Below are 25,772 nucleotides of genomic sequence, written 5' to 3' on the forward strand. Positions count from 1 at the left end.
ATCCTCATCTTAATCTGCTCCGGTAGGTAAATATTATGTAAGATAACGTTAGCTTGATATGTTAGCTTCGGTTTCGCTAATGGTGCGTTCGCTTTCTCCTCGGAACTCCGAATTCCCGACTAGAAGAACCTGAACACGCTCTAAAGTTTGGCTTCACTTTACTAAATGCGACGGGTGATTGGGTGAAGATGAAACCAGCGACAACGATCTAAGTGTGAGGCATCATCGTTTTAATCTGCTCCAGCAGCTAAATAAACTGTTTAAGATAACGTTAGCTTGATATGTTAGCTTCCATTGCTACCATTGTTATCAGCTAATGGTGCGTTCGCTTTCTCCTCGGAAATTCTAACTTCCCAGTAGGAAAAATCAAATGAAAAAAGACGGCAAAAGGAATGAAGATACACAGTAAATTTAGTTCACAGTAAAGATGTTTGCTTCAGTTTAATTATCAGCTTATAAAACTACAAGGACGATGTTAAAATACAAACAGTTGTATGTTATTTATCGTGATATTTATCAAATATTGTTATATATTGAGAAAAATATATATTTAATTATAAAAGAGAATTAAAATATTAAACACTCAAAAGTATTGAAAATTGGTACCATTAAGTACCGGTATCGATTCCTAGGTACCAGGAATCAGTACCGAATCGATTCAAATGTCAAAGGTACCCATCCCTAGGTGGCGGGAGAGATGATGTGGAGTAATATCTGCAGCACAAGAATAGCAGTCACACGAGGCGCGGGGCAAAAAACAAACACACAAGAAGTCATTTACTAAAGCTCGAAACTTGGTCGAATACCCAAACAGAGTAAATCATCCGACGCTGTGAAAGTCTCAGACCGCTCCTCTCATAGCCAGCCGGTGATTGCAGCAGAGTGGCTGCAGCTGAGCTGCTCCCCGGAACCGGCCACCTGCAGGAGTGATGCCTTGGTGGAGATTAGTGAGGGGAAATGCCTCAGACCATGACAGTCACTTACCATTCATGCACTCACCCATCTTGATTCACGACGGGGAAGGCTGTTGTTTTCGCGTCCAGGTAACAGCAGAGAGCATCTCGGCTATTGGATGCTAACTGTTCGCATTAGCAATTCCATCACATGGCTAAATTCCTCCAGGCTTGTGTTATTGTGGAGATAAAACATCAACATTGGTAGTCACATTGCTGTTAGCCAATCACAGGTGAGATGTCCAAATATCGCGACGTAACACTCCAAATCCCGTCGTCTGAACCTGAATCTGGCAATCTTCTCCTGAAACAGGAGCACCAGGGCATTTTGTACCCAGAGTACAACTTAAGCCGGGCGTACACTGTGCGACTTTTGCACTTTTTTTAGCCGATTTTCCAGTCGTGCGAGAATCCACGAGGTCGGGGCGAGTTTTGCGCCGAGCGGTCGTGTAGTGTACAGGGGGTTACGAGAGGCGATTAACACCACGTGACCAGCTGCCGATCAGCAGTCGTGAGATCGCACGGACTGTTTAATATTTTGCTCGTCCCTCGTGAGGGTATCGCACTGTTGAAGCGGCGCTGCGACCCAAAAAGTATCAGAACCGCTCACGGTGCATGCGCAATCCTGCATCAACACCGCTCGCCCGCTATTTCCCTAATAACACACGCTGTTCGTTTTTGTTTCTACACTTTTTTTACTCACAAAGATTGTCAAGAAAGCGTGTTTGTCGTGTTCATGTCAAATTAAACTATCACAAAACACAGATTTACTTTCTTTATTTCGTTTTCCTCATCCAACCCCCATAAATCCCTGTGTGTCCTCCTGCAGCACTCCCGAAGGACAACAGGCAAGACAAGACAAAAAAAGTCTGACGTGTTGAGTAAAAACTGCTATTTTTAGCATATTTTTAGGGCCGACGTGTTGCTACCAGACGTACAGTGTGAGCAGTCAGGTCGCATGCGAGAACTGGGTTGTGCAGTGTGAGCACATGACTCGTGAGATCTGCTCTGCGAGGAAGTCGTACAGTTTGAGCTGAAGGTGAACGCTGCGAGTGAAATAGTCGCACAGTGTACGCCCGGCTTAACACTGTCTTCATTCCTACTAACAACCACTGCAAAAGTGGTGGTGAGACGAGCGAACCACACCTTTAAAATCCAACCAGCTGGTTAAGACTTATTTTTCCAGAACCTTAAACATCAGCAAACACACACTGGCAAAAGCTCTGTCGCCTTTTGGTGTCCAGTGATAATCAGTAAGGTACAAATTAAACTAGACTAGACCGACAAAATCAAACATGTTGCTGCTGGGTGTGTGTGGAGGCTAGAGAGCAAACTATTCATTGTTCATTCCAGACATTTCAACACAAAATTACAGTAAAAACAATAAAGTCTGCAGACCAAAGTCAGAAGCTTCTTGTGGATGCACATGACTTTTTGACTTTCCAATGGCTCTCTGTGATAAATGTCGTGTCGTCATGATCAAGAAAACCACTCAGGCTTTGGAATGTCATTAAAAGAAGCCTTGTGACTGCACACTGTCCAACGTTTAACCTCAAGCAGGAGGCCAGATATGAACTCAGATCAGCAGAAGCTTAATGGACACAAGTGCTGCTGTCAGCTGCTTTTGGTGAAACATCTGGTTCTTGGTGGTGATGAAAGAGGTCATTCAGGCTGGCATCAATAAAAGATGTAAAGCAGAGAAACATCAGTGCTCGTGATGTGTACGGATCGTGTGGTCCTACATTAACACTGGATTTTTAAAGAGACATGCTTCCATTAAGGCACCGTTTTCCCCTGGAGGTCAGTTCTACGAGCAGAACAATGGAAGTTCTCTATGTGCATGATCTCCACCAGCTTGGCCTCATAGAAGAAGGAAGAGGTAAAGGTAAACAATGGAACAAACAGGCTTCCCTTTGTCATGTGGTCGTAGTGTTTTTCAGCCTAACCGACCTTCGTTACTGCACACAAGGAGCGGTTTTTATTACGGTCAACTAGAGAATTATTGTTCACACTGGGAAATGTCTCACTTGCAATTCGCTTTGGACAAAAGTGTCTGCTAAATACATGAACATAAACATAAATGTAAACATAAACATAAACATAAATGTAAACATAAACGTAAACATAAACATAAATGTAAACATAAACGTAAACATAAACATAAATGTAAACATAAACATAAATGTAAACATAAACATAAACATAAACATAAATGTAAACATAAACGTAAACATAAACATAAACGTAAACATAAATGTAAACATAAACATAAATGTAAACATAAATATAAACATAAACATAAATGTAAACATAAACGTAAACAGAAACAGAAACGTAAACAGAAACATCAACATAAACATAAATGTCTGTTTTAGCCTGTCCCCCAGAATGTCTTGATACGACCCTGGTTGTGGGACTAAGTTTTGCAGGTGAATTTTATCAAAGATATAAATATTACATACTTATAATCATTGCTTTAGAAAGTACAAAACGTGTAGTGGAATAAATCTACCTTCATTTTCCTTTTCAAGAACTTAGTTGAGTTTTCTGTTATTAATTTATTTATTTACGGTATTTTCCTGTCCTGTCTGTCTCCGATCTTCCTGCATCTCCTCTAAATCCTCCAGGAAAACTGTTTCCTGGCTTCTTACCTTTTCACCTCATGAGTTACTTTTGAACTGAACAGATCAAAAGGACCTACCGACCACATAAACTAGCGAAGCGTGCGCCGCGCGGCCGTGCCAGCGAGGTGAAGTCACCGGGGCGCAGGTGATGAGCTCTGCAGTAGCAAAGTGCGTCAGGCACAACAAAGACAGAACGACCAGAGAACCTGAGCGGACATGAAATGTGTTAATAATGTTTTTTTGGGCGGCGCCACTTTGTAACTGTTACTGTGGCCGTGCGCAGGACACAACTGCCTGGAGCGCACAAACATTACGCTCTCTCTGCCTTTTTCCACTCAAAAGGCTCCTGAGAGTCCATATCATTAACGCAATATAAAAACAGGGTGTTTTTTGGGCCTCCCCCTGGGCGTGTAAGTTTAGGGCTTCAAGGGGAGCTTGTCACCCTCTCAGGTGAGCCAGGCTCCCCTTAGCTCCCCCGTATTTCGAACCCTGGTTGTATATTAGATTTGTGTTGTATTTTATAAATAACTGGAAGGAATGCCAATCAGAAAATTTTAGAAAGAGACAATATTCATTTATTGAAGAGGATGCAGATGTGGACAAAACAGATCTGCCACCACAATAACTTTTCACTTTTCCTCCACTGACGAGCCAGGATGGGAAAAGGTGAACTCTGTGAAGTCAAATCACCTGGATGTGCAAGGAATGAAGAGGGTTAAGGTTTGCTGTGCTTATAGCTGAGCATCATTCACAGCACACACCCGGAGTGCTTCATCATCAATCAGAATCTTGCTGTATTAAACTGGATCTTGTTTATTATTTGAGATAATTAAGATTTAACAAAAAAAACTCTTAACTTCATCATTTATCAACACGAGATGCTGGTAAAAGTTTAAAGATCTGACATGAAAGACAACAGACACTAGTATTTTCTTCAAGAGAGGGTTAAGCCTTTCATTCACAGCCTTTACATTCAATAATAAAACGGTATTTGAACTCTTATTTTGTAGAATCGGACAACACTGATGTAAACTGTTGACCTAGAAAACATCCATGTTTCTGTAAAGACACTCGTGTGAACCTTTATTTATTTTATGATGTTTGTACTAGGGGTTGCATGACTTAATTTTTTTTTAAGTCGACAGTCAAGTAATGAAAATCGAGTTGACTTTGACTAGTCGTTGATGACGTCATACACGTTAAGCGGCACGGGGGGGGGGGGGGGGGGGGGTCGGTAGGTTCACTGGAGTTTTGACAATTAAAATTGCGCCCACATTTTCTAAGTTAACATCTCTTTTAACAACAGTAGTTTCTTCTTCCTGCTTCAGGCCTCTCCCCCCTCCCCCTGCTTCAGCCCTCTCCCCCCTCCCCCTGCTTCAGGCCTCTCCCCCCTCCCCCTGCTTCAGCCCTCTCCCCCCTCCCCCTGCTTCAGCCCTCTCCCCCCTCCCCCTGCGCAGCGGCCGCAAACTCACTGATGCGCCTGCAGCCTCTCAGTGTTCCTGCTGCTCTAAACATTAAAATAATTATTTCATTTTCTGTTCCTCACTTCTGATTACCTTCAATGGTGTCTGTTTGTTGCAACCAGCAGGTACAAAAACTAACTTGTTTTTATTTGACTATTTTTCTGTCCTGTCTGTTTATTATCTTCCTGCATCTCCTCTCAGTCCTAAAGAGAAACTGCTACCTGGGTTCATATATATTCACCTCATGAGTTACCTTTGAACTAGCCTAGTGAACTAGACCAAATTCTTGCTTTGCAAAGTTTGGTCTAGGCATGCTCCATTGGAACCTCAGCAGCTCCTACCAGGACTCTGGCTGGCCAATCACAGCTCTCTAGAGGGGTTTCAAACACATAAAGAGCTGTGATTGGTCCATAATGGTGGGCCAATCATAGTGCTCTATCTGCTTAGTGAACAAATCACAGAGCTTTATCTGCTTTGTGGGCCAATCAGGGCACTCTATATGCCTGGTGGGTGGGATGATGCAACAGAGTGAAACAAGAGTATGTCACATTCATTGTCCAGTAGCATGCAGAGATCATTTGAAAGACAACGGTAGAACCCGCCCCACAACCAAGAGCCATCAATGGAGCATGGCCAGACTAAATAATACATTTATTTAGTCTGGCTTGCCAGGTTACCTTTGAACTGCAGTTCTAAAAGATCTACCGACCGCTAAAACAGCGGAGTGCTCGCCGCTCGCCCGCCGACTACAACGGGACCGTTTTTGCTGCGGAGTTCGTGCCGGAGCGGAGCGGAGATAGTGGAATATTGGGGGTGCGTCACCGGAGGACAAAACAGGTGGTGCGCCTCGCTCCGCAGCAGCGAAACGCATCAGGCACAAATAAAAGACAGAAAACATGAAAGGAAATGAGCCGACATGAACGATCGCGTGTTTAATTTGTTTTTGAGGTGGAGACACCTGATTTGGCGGTGCTCAGGACGCAGATGTCTGGAGCGCGTCAACGATCAGAGCTTTGCATGCGCAAGCTGGTTAAGATTAGGATGGGGGTGAGGGGAAGGTAAAATTACAAGAGGGTAAAGGTCACAGTTTGGTTAAATGTCCGTTTTACCGCCGGTGTCAGTACCGACGCTCTGGCACAGCGTGTCGCCTCTGCCTCCCGACGCGCAGGGGCTCATCACCTGCTGTGTTTTCCGAGGACTGCATCTTGTCAGTCATTATCACGTGACAGCGACTAGTCGATGACAGGCATAAAAAGTCACTACAGAGCCGTGAAGTCGACTAGTCGACTAGTCCATACAACCCCTAGTATGTAGAGAAAAGCAGCACTACTAAGTTGTACTCCTTTGGGATCTAATTCAGAAGTTTTCCTTCGCTCTGCAGGTAAATACTTTCCAAGTGGTGCTCATTACAGACGGAGAGATTTCCTTCACCATCTTCCAGTACAACACCATCACTTGGACAACAGGCAGGCATGCCAGCAGTGGAGGAAACCTGACTGGGCTGGGAGGGATTGCAGCACAGGTAAGATCACCTGGCTGGTCAATGGTAATCTAATCTCATTCAGCAAGTCCAACCTGTTTTTGTTCAGCCATCTTTGACTACTTGTGCTACGCTTTTCCCAGGCAGGTTTTAATGCTGGTGATGGCACACGCTACTTCAACATCCCTGGCTCTCGTACCACGGATGTGGTTGGTGTTGAGGGGACCACCAACGTGGGCTACCCAGGCAGATGGGTCTTCCGTATAGATGATGCAAATGTGGAAGTGGGTAGCTGCAACTCTGGTGAGGGCTTCTGCTAGGAATTCAATTCAATTCGATTCAATTCAAGTTTATTTACATAGCGCCAAATCACGACGAGAGTCGTCTCAAGGCACTTCACACAGTAAACATTCCAGTACAGGTCAGTTCATTAAGCCAATCAGTAAAAAGTTTCCTACATAAGGAACCCAGCAGGTTGCACCAAGTCGCTGACTCGTGTCAGGGACTTTACAGCAATCCTCACAAGCAAACATTTAGCGACGTTGGAGAGGAAAACTCCCTTTTAACAGGAAGAAGTTTAGAGTTTAGAGTAGTTTAGATCTTCAAATGCTCCATTTCACCCTAATTTTGTTTCTTGGTCTCCTGTGACACCAACACCTTTCTGCAGCATCGGTGTGCCCACACCTGCGCCCGTGCCTGAACGGAGGCCAGTGCATCGACGACTGCATTACAGGCAACCCTTCCTTCACTTGCTCCTGCTTGGCGGGCTTTACCGGTCGCTGGTGCCAAATCAGTGAGTTATAGCTGACACCACTTCCTGCTTTTTTATTTATTTATTTATTTTTTTTGCTTGACGCGTGCTGCACGCTGTGAATGACTCTTTGTCTACATGAGATCAGCCAGGAAAAATATCGTCAACTTGTAAAGCAAATATTAGATTTCACCAGACTTTTCAGAGGGACACCTGAGTATTTCCTTAATACCTGCATCAGTTTCGTGCCAGCCCGATGCATTATCCTTGGAAATTAGCTTATTATCCCTCACCAGATGTTTCCCTGTAATTAAAAGCACCATACTACCTCCTTTGTGTCGTTGCAGATGTCAACGAGTGTGCCTCAGACCCGTGCCAGAATGGGGGGACGTGTAAAGATCTGATCAGTCGTTTCATCTGTGACTGTCCTCCTGGTTACACGGGGATTCACTGTGAAACAGGTACGTTAGGCACCACGCTGTCATCAGCTGTGGTCAGATTTTCACATTTCCTTCCTCGTAAATCCTCTTTGACCTAAAGTGATAATGTACAGAATCATGTGTGTGTGTGTGTGTGTGTGTGTGTGTGTGTGTGTGTGTGTGTGTGTGTGTGTGTGTGTGTGTGTGTGTGTGTGTGTGTGTGTGTGTGTGTGTGTGTGTGTGTGTGTGTGTGTGTGTGTGTTTTTGACCAGGGCTTCTCCAGGGAGGGAGAGCTCCAGCTTTAGCTGGCTGTGTTGAGATGAAATTTAGAGGTTTTGTTATCGTGTTCATCTTGGTCACCATGGCAACGGGGACTTAAAGAGCAAGTCACCCCTTACAAGAAGCGTACTCCACTCCCACTTCATGTTTGAAAAATGCAACAAATGCTGTTGCCTAGCAGACCAAGAGGGTGGAGCCACTAACAAATACACACACTCACGACATTGTGACATCATAATGTACCAGTTTACATCATAGCATACCTCTTAGCCAATAGCGGTGACAGATTTAAATTCAAATACAGTGAAGAGTTTTTACCTGACAACGGCACAACACTGACAGTTTCAGGCAGAATATTTAAATTTTAACTAAAATGCACTAAAGTGCAAAACTATTGACTACACGTGTCTGCAGCACGATTAGACACGCATTTATATAGTTTATCAGAAAAAAATAGTTGATTTGGGGGTGACTTGCGCTTTAACTAGTAAATCTGTTCCAAAACAGATTATGAGTTCAGAGTTTAGGTGTAAATTTCAGTTTGAAGCGAAACTTATTCGTTGAACCAGATTGAATCGGCTGTCATCAAAAAACTAAATAAAAAATCGTCTGTGACATTCAGGGTCATCAGAGCGCCGAGCTGACTCAGATGATCAAATGTCATTTTTATAATTCAGGGACACGTTCTGATCTATTTAATGAATCTATTAAAGAGCAAGTCACCCCAAATCAACTTTTTTTTCTGATAAACTAAATAAATGCGTGTCTAATCGTGCTGCAGACACGTGTAGTCAATAGTTTTGCACTTTAGTGCATTTTAGTTAAAATTTAAATATTCTGCCTAAAACTGGCAGTGTTGCGCCGTCGTCAGGTAAAAACTCTGCACTGTAATTTAATTTAAATCTGCCGTCGCTATTGGCTAAGAGGTATGCTATGATGTAAACTGGTACATTATGATGTCACAATGTCATGAGTGTGTGTATTTGTTAGCGGCTCCACCCTCTCGGTCTGCTAGGCAACAGCATTTGTTGCATTTTTCAAACATGAAGTGGGAGTGGAGTTAGACTCTGGTAGGGGGTGACTTGCTCTTTAAAGAGCAAGTCACCCCCTACAAGAAGCGTAATCTTTTAGGTATCAAATAAAGCCCAGCTACACAGAACTAGCCTGTTAGCATATCTCCAGGTACGAGGCTGTGATGTTTGCACATTTACATTTCTTTCTTTTCAAGTTAGGTGCACCAAAATGAAAATGGTAAACCTTTATTGTCATCATGAATGAACAAAAATTGGTCGGTAGCTCTCAGTTTACAGGACATTTAATACACAAAGAAAATCAGTTTTTGGGATATTTTGTGTTTTTATGTTTTATTTGTTCTGAGTTAGTTGTTTTTTATCTACTTCTAAAAGGTACAGCGTGGCTCCAAGCTTTGTGACGACTTTTAGTCAAAACTTTTTAAAATGCTCAACCCTAACTGAAGAAATTCCTGTATTCTGTTTACTGCTTTTACAGAAGTTTCATTTGTCCTCCCATGAAACCAAATAACTGATTTTCTGCAGACTGTATTTGTGTTATATCGTTAAAATAAGACATTTAATTAGGTTTTAATCATGCTTTCCTAAGCCCTCTTAGCCCACACTCCATCATGTGGAGATGCATCTAATCCTGACAGCTAGCAGCACATATTTCCAGAATGAGGGGAGCTGTGTAATGATCAGCTGAGTAAACAGTCCGTGGGTGAGTGTCTCTCTGTCTCTGTGTGCTGCAGACGTTGACGAGTGTGAGGACAGGCCCTGCTTTAACAACGCGTCGTGTGTACAAGGCACCGGGAACTTCACCTGTGTGTGTGAGCCGGGTTACGTCGGTGTGGCGTGTGAGACAGGTGAGCAGGCTTCTCTCTCCGGTGGAAATCCTTCTGACTGCTTTCTGCATTAACCTCAGTCTTTTAGCAGATGCTTCTGTCAGTGCTTCCCAGTCTTACCAGACAGATGGGTTGCACTTATTCCAGAACACCTTCTCACACCATTTTACTAATCCCACTTCTGGCGTAACTGATTGTCAAAGAAACTTAAACCCAGTTGGAAATGAAATGACCAGAGTTCATGAACCAGATTACCTCTAATACCAGACACCTGGTCACTGAAACGCCAGGCTTTCACATGGCAAGTCCAGTTCTCTGACTCTTATGGTGTGTAAGACTGAAGCCTCTCAACTTATTTTTACATCTTTCAGACATAAACGAATGTGAATCCCAGCCCTGCCAGAATGGAGGAGAATGCATCGACCAGGTGGCTGGCTTCACCTGTTCGTGTCCTGCCACTTTCACTGGAGCGTTCTGTGAAGCAGGTGATGTCAGCATACGTTCTGCTTGAGAGGCTTGGTTGGAAATGTGTTTTTCACAGGTCATTTTTTGGGGGCGGGGCTTCCTGACATGCTGTCTTTTTATCAGCTGAGGCAAAAACGGAAGAAAACGGCCCCAGGAAATGATTGAATATTAAATTTTGCAGAGACTCTTCTGTATTTTGGCTGTTAAAGATTTCTTTATCTATCAAGTGAGCAAAAGAAGGAATGGCTTGATCTTAACGCCAGATAGTGATGATAATAATAATAATGATAAGTTCTATGAGGTATTTAATGCTTCATCATAAACATGTTTGAAATGTTTTGTGAAAATGTCAATTTTACACATTTACCCTTTTTAAAAAAGGTCAAACTGGAGGTCATGGTTGACGAGAATGGGTAAGATCAGGAATGAGGACACCAGAGGGACCACTCAGGTTAGATGTACTGGAGATTAAAACAGAGAGGGCAGACTGAGACGGTTTGGACATGTCCAGAAGAGAGACAATGATGACATAGGTAGAAGGATGCTGCGGATGGAGCCACCAGCCAGGAGGCTGAGAGGAGGTTTATGGGTGTGATGAAAGAGGAAAGTTGGTGGAAGATGTAGAAAATAGGACTAAATGGAGAATGATGGCTAGCTGTGGCGACCCGTGAAGGAAAAAGACAAAGAAGAGGATCTTCACTCATCTTTGCCTGGGATCCATTTTATGGCTGAGTCTCACAAACGCAGCTCTAGATTTTGTCCTGCTGGATTTATCTTGAGTAAGTGGTTGTCACTCTCCCTTCCTGTCACAAATCTGTTATGAAGTAACTTCATGAAGCAGCAAAACGGTGCAACATCTCAAATGAGTTGCAGGACACAACACTTGGAGGATGTGGTTCATGTATGTATTCAAAAGTATGAGTAGCACCACAAAGTATGACCTGAGATGCCACAGATTATGGTGTGTAGGGGATCCCTGAGTGAGTGAGGGGTTACGAGTCACTCTGACCAAAGGGCCAGCGGGCCACACTTTGCGGCCCTCTGTTCTACCGGATGTCTGCAGCGGAAATGGGCCCAGTGGACTAACTGTTCAAGTGAAATCAGGAATGACTAAACCTGATGCTGCATCTCTTAAGACTCAAACATTGGTTCCCACTTCAGAAATATAAATAAAATTCAAATTTTCAGAAAATATGTTGAACCTCTCTTTGTTGAAGCAAAATAATTGCTCATAAAATTGAATCAAAAGGATTTTGAACTACGGCGCATGTTAAAGTCTGTCCGTTATTTAATTGAGAAACTCTGGGAAGTGCATTGTAAGCCCAAGATGTCTCGTCTTTAGTCAATTTTAATTAAATTGTTTCTAAAAAAAAATAATTCCTTAATTGTTAGTCTTGCAATAAATTCCCAAAAAGTTGGAGGACTAAAAAGTTTGTCCATTTTTTTTGTTTCCATCTCATAACTATTAGAAGTTGGTGACTCTAAGGACAGCGAGAAGTTCAATTCAATTTCAATTCAAGTTTATTTATAAAGCGCCAAATCACGACAAGAGTCGTCTCAAGGCACTTCACATAATAAACATTCCAATTCAGGTCAGTTCATTAAGCCAATCAGGAATAAAGTTTCCTATATAAGGAACCCAGCAAATTGCATCAAGTCACTGACTAGTGTCAGTGACTTGATGCAATCCTCATACTAAGCAAGCATGCAGCGACAGTGGAGAGGAAAACTCCCTTTTAACAGGAAGAAACCTCCAGAGAATCCTGGCTCAGTATAAGCAGCCATCCTCCACGACTCACTGGGGATCAAGAAGACAGAGCACACACACACACACACACACACACACACACACACACACACACACACACACACACACACACACACACACACACACACACACACACACACACACGCACGCACGCACGCACGCACACACACACAAAGACACAAAGACAAAGTAATGTGTCTATAGTTCTATTGTGATTTCTTAGTAAATATTCTATTAGGTGAAAGATAAACTTTATTGTATTTATCCTAGTGGATCTATAATTAAACGGATAAACTAGTAGTAGCACATCCAACGTCAAAGAGAGTAAAATGTTATTATCAGGAGAGAGAGAATGTTGAAGTGGTTAGCAGCAGTGTGCTAGTCGATGGCCCCCTCCATGAGGCCACCACAGCTCAGCAGAACATCGTTGTAGCTTCTTCTGGGGAGAAAAACACTTAGAGAGAAAATAAAGTTAACAGCTGAAATTGCAGTGAAAGAGCAGATAGTAGAAGAAAGTAGTAGAGTGTGAAAAGTGGTCAGTGTATCCTCCAGCAGTCTAAGCCTATAGCAGCATAACTACAGAGATAACTCTGGATAATCTATCCTATTTAGATGGAGGCATGATGGAGGCAGGGCAAGGGAGAGCCGTCTTTACCGACTGTACACTCCACCTCCCTAAGAACTGTAACTGTTTTCTTTCTGCAAACATGCAGAATTTCCTTGTTGAAACAAATGGACATCCCTAGAAAAGATGTGCTCTTAAGCATTATATGCTGAGTTGTAATCCCATAGCAGTTTTCTGCATTATTGCATCATCACAGAATAGGAAATTACCTTTCCACTTCCACAACATCAGACCATCACAAGACTGGCTTTAGGATGCGCTACTGGAACAGCCAGGAAGGTACTTTTTGTCTTTTTCAGCAACACATGGTGTCCATTTCTTTTTAAAAAGATCTAAAATGCTGATTTGTTTGACCACAATCCACATTTCCATTGTGCAATGGCTCATCCCAGATGCCTGAGAGCTTAGAGAAGGCAGCATTGCCTCTGGCACTAGTAGGATAACGTCGGACTTGTATGGTAAAGCTTTAAGTAGAACTTGTGGATTGAACTTTTAATGTGAGTTCATCATCCCTGACAAGTTAAAGCTGCTTCCTGAAGTGGCTTAGTGACGTGTTTGTGCCGTTTGTAGTGTTAAAAAGATTTCCCACATGAATACTTAGCTCACGTTGCTCTCTTAGCCGGCCTTTAACATCGTCCTCCATGTCTACACGTGGTTGGAACTTTGCCGATGTGCACACTCACGCATACGAGGTATTGTGGGATTAGCTGCAGTGCTGGCAGATGTTTGAGTGATCTCTCTGTGACATTTTTCTTGTTGTTTTTCAGCCCCTGAGTGACACGTTTTCTAAAATCTCATGCAATGTTGTTTCGGTTCTTTTAGTTTTGTTCTTCTTGTAGTTTGACTGTCTTGTACTCATCTTTGTCCAGGATTGTGTGTGTTGTTTTGAAACTGAAGTGTGGTGTACTGTCAGGACAGTACAAAAACCCTAGTTTCAAGCTGCGTTCAGTTCATTCACTATATGTATAATTTTTATGTCTAGGGAGCCTTATCTACCCCAGATCCATGGGCCGCCATTGTCCATAAAATGAATGAGAGTCTATGAGCTGATAAGTTATTATCTGATACCATTTGATATGCAGTGTTGGGAGTAACATGGTACTAAAGTAATTAATTACTGTAATGCATTGCTTTTTGCTGTAATGTGGTAATGTAAGGCATTACAGGGAAAGAAAATGGTAATATTTACTCGGTACAGTTGTCAGTAACGCGGTAATTACAACGCATTTTTAAACCCAGAATCAAGATGTGGGTTTCCTAAAAATTCAAATTGCGGGAAGTCCGAAAAAAGATCCAGTATCCACATATATGACGTCATTTATGGACTCAGCTTTGCGGCATTCTATGAGCAGAGAGGACGCAGCGGTGATGGCTCAAATACTCCAGCTGCGTCCTGCGCGCGGCCGCTGTTATATTCACAGAATCGCTCCACCAAAACAATGTCATTCGTTTGTGATCGTTTATATCAGCCCATATTCTCTGGTACTTCAGGTACTTTTCAGCTGAGTTCATCATTTGTGGCCTGGTGATTTCAACTCATTGCTGCTGGAGCGCAGCGCATATTCAGCTTTTTTTTTTTTTTTGCGTTCCGTAGATCCCTTTGGCTGGATGGTTAGAAAGTAGGAAATCTAGTTTACAGTTTTTCTGGAAGACGGAGAAAACAAGCAGCATGCAGGAAGGTTAGAGAGACAAAGGGCAGGAAATTATTCTAATAAAATCAAGAAGACAAAACAAAGTGCTTGAAAAGGAAAAGAGTAGGTAGATTTATCCCCAATACACATGTTTACCAGTGAAAAGCAATAATATATAAGCATTTAATATTTATACATGTGATAGAAGCAGATCACCCCAGAAGTCAGTCCCACATCCAGGGCCGTATCAAGGCATTTGGGGACCAAGGCAAATGTAGGCTTGGAGCCACCACCACCTCACTCCCTGCTCAGTTAAGATGGCGGCGTGCTGAGAGTACAGATTGTTGTTGTTTTTATTTAATAAACAATCATTTTAAAGCACTGTTATTATATCTGACTGTTTTTAACAGCAACCCTAGCTCAGACACCACATCACCTTCCACATATATGTCATGAGCTCACTGAGCGTCACATGACCAGATTCATACTGAAGTTGTTTGGGTGAAAGTAACTTAAAGTAATGCAAAAGTAGTGTAATGCCTTACATTTTTAAATAAGTAATATTGTAATGTAATGAATTACTTTAAAATGAGGGTAACAAGTAATAAATAATGCATTACAGTTTTGAAGTAACTTGCCCAATGCTGCTGATATGCACCATGTGATTTCTGTGAAGTTTAAATGCATTTTGATGCGAAGAAAGCGTTTATTTTTGATAAATAGCTAAAGTTACTTTAGGTTTTGTGTAAAAACACATAGAGGACTCTAACTGTTCATCTCACCACAATTACGTCATCAGAATAGACAACGGGAAAATGGCTGAGTTTAGCGAGCTTCCCATCCTGATGAAAGGAGTGTTAAACATGGAGAAAACCACCATAAATCTGGGAATGTGGTAAATAGCAGCTATGCTGAGGGAGAAGAGACTATGGTGATGTCATATGTCGCGTCTGATTTGTAGTCTTTTTCATTATAAATGTTTGCAAGCTAATAAATCTCAAATTGTGTGACAGATATAGTCAACATTTATTTCATTCTATTTTTCATTTAAACTAAAGTACAACGTGTGATTCGGGATATGAGGCAAAGCGGACCGGAAAATAACATGTTTAATTCACTTACTTTTTTATTATTTTACTTATTTTATTTTGTTTATTTATTTTTGTTTTGTTTTCGTTCAGGGGACTCCGACCGGAGGGGGAGGAGGCCTAGGTTCCTTTTAGTATAGGGAACAGTCCCGTGATTTGCATGTTCAACACTACTTAACCACAGCATCCTTCGTAGTTATGTGCTATTTTCAGTTCGGTGTTGTATGAAGTAACTAAAACAGTGTTAGTATACGTTAGTAGAATAAATTATTAATGCGATAAGCACCTAAATCATTTTTTCTCTTTTGTTTCTTAGAGCTGGTGATGCCACAAATAAATTCCTCTGAGGCTCTAAATCAAACAGGTAAAGTAAGACTCACTGCTGCTGAAGCCTTGCTAAAACGTTGTTTTGTTCTCATTGCGCTGCCAGCCTAGCCTGGCAAGTCATCCTGTACGTGTAAATGTATAGTCCGGCCACGACCCATAGACAGAACTCAGTCGTAGGCTGGAATCTACGGTTGTCTTTCAGACTGTCTTTGCATGCTGTTGGACAGTGCTAGGACCAATCAGACATGAATAATGTGACGTATTCATCACTACTGAAACCAGTCAATGGGGCCATCTGCCGTAAAATGTCGAAGAAGAACACAAAAGCCTCTTTTAGAAAACAATGCTGCCAATTTGCTGCAATGCTGAGCCGGCATCAGGGAGCCTTTGGTTGTTCATTAGTGGTCAAATCGTGGCTTTGATGTGGTGCGATCATGTCCTTGTTGCAAAACTTTACGCAATGGCGGCATAAAGGGGGTATGGGCCAGCATCTGCGCTGCCAGGGACTTCCATTTATCTTGGCTATAACTTACTTTTTATTGTGATTGAAGCTGCGCTCACTACGTTTTTTTTAACAAGCTGCTCCTAACAGTCCCCCACAGTCCCCGTGCAATCTCTGGTGATCTGTGCTCCAGCTCTAGCAGAGAGAAGCTCCAGGAGCTCTGCATCACTCCAGCTTGTCACCTCAGCTGATTCTCTTTACAAAGGTGAAACTTACGACCCGTGTTTACTTTAATTTTCAATATAGTTGCCAGCCGGAGCTTGGGAGTAACTGCCCACATGACACCTCCCTCTGTTGCGCCAAGGCTTAGTATGCATTCACAAGTTGGGCGTTGCAGCAATATTACTACCAAGCAATGCAGCACGAATGCTGCAAAACTCTCTCATTACCATGCCGCCACAGATCGTTCATAAGACATACAGCATTACGCTGATTTGTCGGCAGTGTGTGTCTTGTAAAGAACGGCTAAAGATGTACCTCTATCTGTTCATGTGTCAAAGAAAAGCCCGCGTCTAAATCATCCAGTGTTGACTTGATACCAAAGCCGATTGATATTAACATCGTTCCTGTGCCAATCATTGTTGTTTTGTTTTGTTGCAGATCTGCATCACTGTAAAAACAAAAGCTCTGCCACAACGGTGATAAGCCGTCCCAACATTTCTTTACTAACATAGTGCGCTGCGACTGGCCCGGCCTACACTTAGCCGAGCCAATGTTAGACCTGCCGAGGCTAGAATGAAGCAAGGCTAGACTGACCTGCAGAGCAAAATCCTTTATACTGCTGCAGTTTTTCTAGATTTCTAGGCTACAGCCAGCCATGTGTGTGAACATTATTTTAAGTTTATTTTCATTTATTCACTATTAAAAACAAAACACAAAACAGGTTTATGACAACAAAAAACGAAAAAGGAACAGAAAGAAGCAAAACTTATGTTATCTGTTCCCCTTAACCAAAATAAATACAAATGACAACAAAGTTATTATAGTAAAAAAAAAAACTGTCTGACCTGGTTTACTGATTGAGCTTCGGCAAAAAATGGAGAGAAAACAAACATGTACACAAAAAATTATGATTATTATTATTATTTCTTATATTAATGAAAGGAGAAAACAAATAATGCAAAATAAAACACAAAAAATAACAGCTAAAAGAAACAAAGTAGAACATACAATGTGTGTTTTCCCTTTCATTCTCTCTACTTCATAAATACATCTATCTCACAGCATCATATAAGCTAAGCCTTTCATTTTTGATATGTTTGTTAAAGCTATTTATTGTTTTGGTATTCTTGATTTCGGTACTTAATTTATTCCACATTTTGTCTCCATACATTGATACACAACGTTCCTTTATATTTATCCTATGTTTTGGTATTGTGTATATTTTGTTGCCTTTCAAACCATAACTACTCTTTCTTTCCATAAATCTTATGATCAAATTTGTTGGAAGGTGCTTTTTGTCGACTTTATACATACATTTCAAAATAGTATAATCTACTAGGTCGTAAAATTTTAATGTTTTTAATTTGATAAATAATTGGCTGGATGGATCTCTAATTGCTTCTTGTTATAATTCTTATTGCTTTTTTGCAGGATAAAAATTGAACGTGTATAGTTTTATATGTTATTCCCCAAATTTCAACACAGTAGTTCAAGTACGGTACGATCAATGAATTATATAATAAATATAGGGATTTGTCATCTAGTGACCATTTCACTCTGTGTAGTACTGCGATTGATTTAGCTATTTTAGTTTTGATATTGTTTATATGTGGTTTCCAAGATAAATCCTCATCAATGATGACTCCCAAAAATTCAACTTCCTTTACTCTTTGAATACAGATTTCATCTAATTGTATTAATGTTTTATATTCAACTTTCTATTACTAAATATCATAAAATATGTTTTATCTGTGTTCAATGAAATCTTATTTCCATCGAACCGTACTTAGATTTTTTCCAACTCTGTTTGTATCACTTCTATCGTTTGATCAATATCGTCTCCTGAATAATAAAAAGTCATGTCTTCTGCAAATAAGATACACTTTAACATATTAGATGTAGAGACAATATCATTTATATAAATAATAAATAGTTAAGGGCCTAGTACCGACCCCTGTGGTACTCCACAAGTAATATTATCCAGATTGTTTATTTGAACATACTGTTTCCTGTCATGTAAATAACTCATTATTCATTTTAGGGCTGTTCCTGTTATGTCATATTTACTAAGTTTTTTTAGAAGAATGTCAAGATCTTCTTGTAGCACGTGAAAACTGGCAGATGATCACTAATATCAGTCATTATGATTCCAACACTCTCCAACCCCCCTGAAACATTACAAAACATGTTATCTATGATCGTTGAGCTTTGTACAGTAATTCTTGTGGGTTTGGTTATCAGAGGAAACAGACCAAGTAGACGCATGGACTTTACAAAGTCGTTTGATAAATTGTTCGTATTTTTCAAATCAATGTTGAAGTCCCCACCGAGAAACAAATTCTTGTTACCGATTCCATTAAACATTCCCTAAACTGTGTTTGTGAATGAATACAGGAACCTGGTGCTCTATAAATACTGCTAATTATTATGTTTTTGTCTTCTCAGATGTTGTTTCAACAGTGATCATGTCCATTACATCAGCAGTTGCTGTCGACATGTCATACATCACTTTGCTTTTTAGCGTGTTACATATATACAAATAAAATGATGTGAAGCATCTGAGCTGTGAATGCAGTAGCTTGGGAATGAAGGATCTGTGCCTGTGCTCCAGGATTTCACAGTTATGAGTGTGATGTTTAGTTGACTGACTCTAACTGCAGGCAGCTGGGCAGGTAGAGAGCAGACTGGGGCATTTGAAGATGAGCTGTGCTATCCCACAGGAATTTGGCTCTGTAACCTGCTTTAATGACGGATTATTGTAATTATCAAAACTGACACGGCCTCACCCAGTTTACAACAGGAACCAGTCACTGGATCCTGTGAATAATTGTTTTATAGCGCATTTTATTAGTTTACCAACAAGAGGAAGTGCTTTGTCTAGACTTAAAAGGCTTCTTTATGAGTTGAAGCAGAGCTCTGGTATTCAGGTCATTTCTTCAGACAGCGCTGTTAAACTATGCCGCTTCCACATTGCTACTGGAAGTCAGCCATGGCCTCAGATTATCACTTAAAACTCAGCTGCTTCTCCAAATGACTCAAAAATATGTACATACTGAATAATTAAAGTATTTTATTTGCTTTCTGTATCTCGTCCTGTTTTTAGAAGATCTGTACTTCAGACTTCCACTCACCTGACGATATCGATAGCGAGTCCCCCGGCCTTACAAAGCTCTTTGATTGTGTCTGAGCTGTTACAAATGCATGCTACTTCTCACCCTTTAGCTGAAATAACTATCAGTGCTTATTATATAGGCGCTCTTAAATCTCCCAAATACTTCCCCGCCTGGCTAACTTGGGGAGCACAGCGGAAAAACAAGCTTGATCTTCCATGGAGGAGAAAGTAGTGGGACTCAGAAGTGCCTAATCACACTCTCAGATCAAAGAGCCCGGGCCGTGCAGGTGGCCAATGAAAGTGGCTCTTGCAAATTAACAATCCATTCGTTGGCCCCGGGCGACGCATTTTGGTAACAAAATATGCTCCATATCGTTAGAAAATTAATCCCCTCCACCAAGCTCCCCGACTTCAAAGGTGGAGCCACTTAGCCGTGATATGGCTGCATCCTTTGATCCACTGCTGCAATTAGCCATGAGAGGAAAACAAAAACATTCCTAGAGTTTGAACCGAGCGGATGCGCTATGCGCTGACGGGTAATTTCTTGTCCTGTGAAGGTTGCTGAAAAAGAAAAGACAGCAAATCAGTACGAAGCTTTTGGTAGATGAAAGACACTCAACATGTGGTATTGATGTTGACCATTAAAGCAACTTCTGCCAGTGTTTACTCTGAGGTTAAAACTCTAAACCTAATTTAAGCACCTGCTTTCAAGATCAAGCCAACTCCACAGTATTGAGCTTTCACACGCCGCGTCTCTTTCCCCGCAGAGGAATGTCTTTGCCAGAACGGCGGCGTTTGTGCGGACATCAATGGAACCTGTGAATGCCCCTCAGGCTACACAGGACCCTACTGTCAGTTCGGTGGGTATGATCCGGATAATCCTATCAGGTGTCTCACAAGCATTTAGCTGAATGGGTCACTGTAACGTCTCAGACTGAGAGGTATTTTACCAAAGTTTTTCATAATTCCTCTCGCTCAGAAGTGACTCCGAAGCTGTGCAGTAACAGCAGACCATGTCCTGATGGAAGTCCTTGTTTGGAGTACGGAGGGACCCACTTATGTACGTGTTACACCGGGGCAGACTTCGATCATATGGACTTTTACCCTTATGGTAAGAGACGGAGACTAGCTGCTGTACACTATGCCAGCTGTATGACTATGAAAAAAGGATAACTTGTGGTTTTTTGATCATATTCCAATGTTTCAGATCAGCAAACGTTATTATCTGACAAAAATATAAATATTAAAGAGGAAATGTAGTTTTCAAATGTCAGTTTCATTTATCAAGGGGGAATGAAGCCATCTAAAGCTACCAGGCCCTGTGAAACAGGGAAATGTTGGGTGGACTCGTGAGATAAAAGTGAGACCTTTTAGGAGTGTGTTCTGTTATGTCTGGAATTCAACTAACAGTTAGACATGGTGGTGGTAGTGTGATGGTCTGGGACAGCTTTATGTTTATTTGGCAGACACTTTTATCCAAAGCGACTTACATTGTATAATAGGGCTGGGACACTTGTTATTTCTGGAAACATGAGTTGCGAGTTCTGCTCTCTACCAGAAAATCATTCATCATTTGACCTAAATCAGACTGTTAATGAGAGTAAACCCTCCAATGTGGTTGAATTTAAATAATTCTGCTGAGAACAAAAATCCCCCTCAGTGATGTAAAGGACTCGTTACCAGTTACCAGAAATAACTGACAGTTGGTTTTGAGTTAAAACCAGTTTTATTTACCTTCTCACACAGTCCGGTTGGTTTGGATAGGTTTTTTTTTACGCTACTCTGAGACATTTAAATTTGACTAAATACAGGAAATAGAGAAGAAACATGTTAGGGGGCAAATGTAGCACCATAGGTGAAACTACATAGGCTTCATATCGCTATAGCAACACAAAGTTGGACAAGCATACCTTTCCACCATGCTCATATTAGCATCGTAGATGTCGGTATTGATGTCATCGAACTTACTTGAAACAAACAATGATATAAAAATTTAATCTTTTTTTTATAAGCTGAGTAAAGTTCATGTATAACGGAAAAATATTGCCCATTCAGTGGAACACAGTCAAGTCTGTTTATGTGTTCTTCAGTACAGCCCCAGTCGGTCTGCGACTCCTCTCCGTGTCTGAATGGGGGGTACTGCTACGAGCGGGGTGGAGGCTACACCTGTGAATGCAGATATGGATACTGGGGGAGCCACTGTGAAAAAGGTAGAATCATTCATGAAATGTACCTAACTCCAAACCTGAATACGCACTATTGCTCAGGCTCAGGTCCAACAGCAGCTTTTCATGCCTCAGGAAACATGCCATCACTTGCACTACAGCTTGAAATATGGCAATGCTCAAAGGCTTTAGGTAATGTGCACTTGTGCATGAGTTATGGGCTATTTCCCTGAGTTATGACTTGAATTGCAATGAAGTGGTAAAGATGCATTTTGTGTGATTGAAACCCAGAGAGCTTTCTGCTTCAAGGAGTCCCTTTTGACTGTCTCTTTCCAGTTAGACTCAGTACCTGTGCCTCCAACCCCTGCCGTAACGGAGGATCTTGTAAGGAAGAGGCAGGGAGCTACAGATGTGTGTGTCCTTACAGATTCACTGGAAAACACTGCGAAGTGGGTGAGTGTCACTGGAATGGTGTATTCCTGATCTGAATAGAGCTAGACAAGATTAAACGAAACAAAAGCATCTTCTACCTTGATCCAGTAGAAGATGCTTGGTAAACTTTGATTATTGTCTCTCACCTAAAGCTGGTGATGATGGTTGTTTCTGTTTGTGTCATAAACTAATCAGAATCAGCGAATGCAATAGGCAGTTTTACGGACACGGAGCTACATCCCATCCCTTGCTCCAAGTGCTAAGAGAAAGTGCAAGCTCTTCCAAAATTGCCAGAGATTGCACAAAACGTCCATCCATCCATTTTCCACTGCTGAGCTAAAGTCATGATTGCAACAGGTGCAGCTGAGGACAGAGCCACTCCTCTACCTGGCAACACCACCCAGCCCCTCCTGTTAGAGGATGTATAATCTCTCTGGTTAGTTCCAGGTGTGTCCTGGGGTCTCCTCCATGTGGGATACGTAGGGAAAACCTGCTGCAGGAGGCATCCTAATCAGCAGCCTGAACCACCTTGAATGACTCTTTATGAAGTAAAGCAGCAACAGTTGTATTCTGAGCTCCATCATGGAGCACATCATCTCAAAGGCTGAACCTGGCCACCCAGCAGAGGAGGCCCACTCCAGCTTGAATCTAGGATCTTCATCTGTTGTTTGTGATTCAAATCTCATCAGCATAGTTGGGGGTTGGACCATAGACCAATGAGTAAATCCAGAGGTTTTCTATTTAGTTCCTCTCCTTCTTCACCAGGACAGATGAGAGCAAAGCCCTCATTACAGCAGATGAAGCCCTGATTGACTGGACCCCCTCTCACTCTATCCTCCCATCAGTTTGGAAACAGACACCAAGACACTTATTCTCTTCTAAAGCAGAGCACATGAGCTTGTTTTCAGTATTTGACCAAAAGAACTAAAACCCCCATCAGGTGATGAAGAATCGTTCGGCCTATACTTCGTTTATTTTTTTCATGATGTTCAGTCATATAATAATTTTCCTGAATGTCTAACGATTACATTTCTTTTCTAGTTGAAAGGAAATAATCCATTCCTGCATTTGCCTTTTCTTTCAGGGAAACCCGACCCTTGCTCCTCCGGTCCCTGTCTGAACGGTGGGACGTGTTTTCACTACTTGGGGAAATATAAATGTGAATGCACTGAGGCCTACAGCGGCAGACACTGTCAGACAAGCAGGAGCTCGGTGCTTACTTCTGCAGGTGAGCAGACCGCACGTCACCTCACAACAATGTCGTCCTCAATGTTGACATTTGCACACTGAAAGATTAGAAGAAGCAGGAGACATCCTGAGCTATCGGGTGCTCAGATTCTAGTTTCCCATCTAAAGATAATCTAGTGTTGCTGCACTGGAGGCCCCGTATTTACTCGTATAGATGGCTGCACAAGCTAAATAAAGTAGGCTCTGATTAGGCCTGATGATTCATGTCTACACACTCTAAAGGCATGCTGGAGATATTTTTAGGAGGACAAACACTGGGAGCCTTGATGGAAAGCACCTCTAGCCTTGGGTTTAATGAGCTCCTTTAAGCCTTGCTGTTTTTGAGCTGCTGTTACCATGCAGCCGTGGCGGCATTATCAGTGTGTTTGTGTTGGTTTCAGAGCTGGGCTGTGGGCCGCCCCCACACGTCAAGCACGCTGAGGTCCAGTTCTCCTCTACAACGCCAGGCTCCGTCGCTGTGTACATATGCCTTTCAGGCTTCACATCTGTGCCCAGAGCGACTCAGAGCATCTGTGGCATTCTGGGAGCCTGGAGCCAGCCACCCACCTGTGAGGGTCTGTAGCGTGCATCCCCCCCCCCCCCCCCCAAAATAAAAACTTACAGCGTCTGTCACAGCTTGATGTCGAATAAAAATCTCATTTGGAATGAGGACTACTCGGTTTTTAAAGGCTAATTTCTCAGTTTCCTTTCTTGACAGAGATTAACGAGTGCCTGTCACAGCCGTGTCTTAATGGCGGTTCTTGTCTAAATAAGATTGGATCCTATCAGTGTTTGTGCCAGGATGGCTTTAGTGGAAACCGCTGTCAGATAGGTAAGGCTTTAACAAACTCATGACCTTCACACGTGTATGTTTTAACCATACGTGTATTTCATTTCTCTGAAGACACAAACGAGTGCCTGACAGAGCCCTGCATGAACGAGGGAACGTGTGAGGACCAGCCTGGTTCATACTTGTGTCACTGTCCTCAAGGCTTCACAGGCCAGAACTGTGAAACAGGTAGAGTGGGATTGTATCCTCACATTTACCAAAGTTTAATCTAACGAAGAGCACTAATAAATGTGTTACTGTGTGTGTGTGTGCAGAACAGGACGGTTGTGAGTCCAGCCCCTGTCTGAACGGAGGTGTGTGTCGAGGTCACAGACAGAATTATGTGTGCATGTGTAAAGACGGTTTCTTTGGGGAGCGGTGCCAGATGTGTAAGTGGATTTGCACAGCCTCTCTTTTTTATGTTTATCAGCTCATGCAAACATTCCTCCTGCTCACAAAGGTTGTAAAAATGAGTTAAATGTATCACTACCATACCACTTTATTTGTCAAGCGCATTTGAGTACAGCATGAGAGCCGACCAAAGCGCCTTACGTATAGTACAGAAAGAAGTACTAAAACACACGTATCCCAAAGTCCCTACACCCCCAGCAGGTCCCTGAGGTCCAGTGACCAAAGCCTACTGGTTGTGCAGCACCAGGCTAAAGGTCAAAGGTGACAGGTCATCTGCTGCTGTGGCCCCCAGACTCTGGACCTCTCTCCCCCTGAGCCTGAGATCAGTGGACTCAGTGGTCTCCTTTAAAAAGCAGCTGAAGACTCACTTGTTCAAGCTGGCTTTTGTATGACCTTCTTCACCTCTCTCTCTTTATTCTGCTCTCCCCACCTATTCCACCTTCCTCAGGATCCACTGACTTCCCTCTTTCCTGTTCACTCTCTCTCTTTCTTAACAATTTTTCTTTTAAATCACAATTGTTTATTTTTGCTCGTTTTAAATATATTTTAAAACATTTTCTAAATGCTTTTTTATATTTTTACAATTTTTGATATTTTTTGTTTTTGCGAAGCGCCTCGTGATTTTTATCTTGAGAGGCGCTATAGAAATGATATTTTCTTCTTCTTCTTCTTCTCCTCCTTCTTCTTCTCCTTCTTCTTCTTCTCCTTCTCCTTCTTCTTCTTCTCCTTCTCCTTCTTCTTCTCCTTCTCCTTCTTCTCCTTCTTCTTCTTCTTCTTCTTCTTCTCCTTCTCCTTCTTCTTCTCCTTCTCCTTCTTCTCCTTCTTCTTCTTCTTCTTCTCCTTCTTCTTCTTCTTCTTCTCCTTCTTCTTCTTCTCCTTCTCCTTCTTCTTCTCCTTCTTCTTCTTCTTCTCCTTCTTCTTCTCCTTCTTCTCCTTCTTCTTCTCCTTCTTCTTCTTCTCCTTCTTCTTCTCCTTCTCCTTCTTCTTCTCCTTCTTCTTCTTTTTCTTTTTCTTTTTCTTCTTCTTCACGTATCATAAACAGAGCAAAGGATAAAACAAGTAAAACTGCCAAAATGGTTATTCTAAAAAATGAATTAAACCTAATAAAAATATGAATAAAAACCACTCAAAGTAATAATTTAACAAGAAACGAGCCGAGATGTAAATGGCTGGTCATAAAAGTGCATTTTTAGTCGTGACT

The 25,772-nt window shown here is 41.9% G+C and overlaps 1 protein-coding gene across 2 annotated transcripts in view; it reads left to right on the plus strand.

Annotated features, from left to right (window-relative positions):
• sned1 (sushi, nidogen and EGF-like domains 1) overlaps window positions 1–25,772 on the plus strand; it is a 63,636-nt gene that overhangs the window by 20,162 nt on the left and 17,702 nt on the right. For both annotated transcript variants that reach the window (XM_054749660.2, XM_070545877.1), the window contains exons 3-18: window positions 6,422–6,562; window positions 6,664–6,823; window positions 7,188–7,313; window positions 7,619–7,732; window positions 9,735–9,848; window positions 10,199–10,312; window positions 15,721–15,768; window positions 20,275–20,367; window positions 20,487–20,618; window positions 21,598–21,717; window positions 22,009–22,125; window positions 23,189–23,332; window positions 23,733–23,906; window positions 24,050–24,163; window positions 24,236–24,349; window positions 24,436–24,549. In XM_054749660.2, the coding sequence (XP_054605635.2) occupies window positions 6,422–6,562; window positions 6,664–6,823; window positions 7,188–7,313; window positions 7,619–7,732; window positions 9,735–9,848; window positions 10,199–10,312; window positions 15,721–15,768; window positions 20,275–20,367; window positions 20,487–20,618; window positions 21,598–21,717; window positions 22,009–22,125; window positions 23,189–23,332; window positions 23,733–23,906; window positions 24,050–24,163; window positions 24,236–24,349; window positions 24,436–24,549 (1,939 nt within the window). The remainder of the gene's footprint in view (window positions 1–6,421; window positions 6,563–6,663; window positions 6,824–7,187; window positions 7,314–7,618; window positions 7,733–9,734; window positions 9,849–10,198; window positions 10,313–15,720; window positions 15,769–20,274; window positions 20,368–20,486; window positions 20,619–21,597; window positions 21,718–22,008; window positions 22,126–23,188; window positions 23,333–23,732; window positions 23,907–24,049; window positions 24,164–24,235; window positions 24,350–24,435; window positions 24,550–25,772) is intronic.

Source organism: Nothobranchius furzeri, chromosome 16 (genome assembly GCF_043380555.1).
Source record: "Nothobranchius furzeri strain GRZ-AD chromosome 16, NfurGRZ-RIMD1, whole genome shotgun sequence".
In the NCBI taxonomy this organism is placed as follows: domain Eukaryota; kingdom Metazoa; phylum Chordata; class Actinopteri; order Cyprinodontiformes; family Nothobranchiidae; genus Nothobranchius; species Nothobranchius furzeri.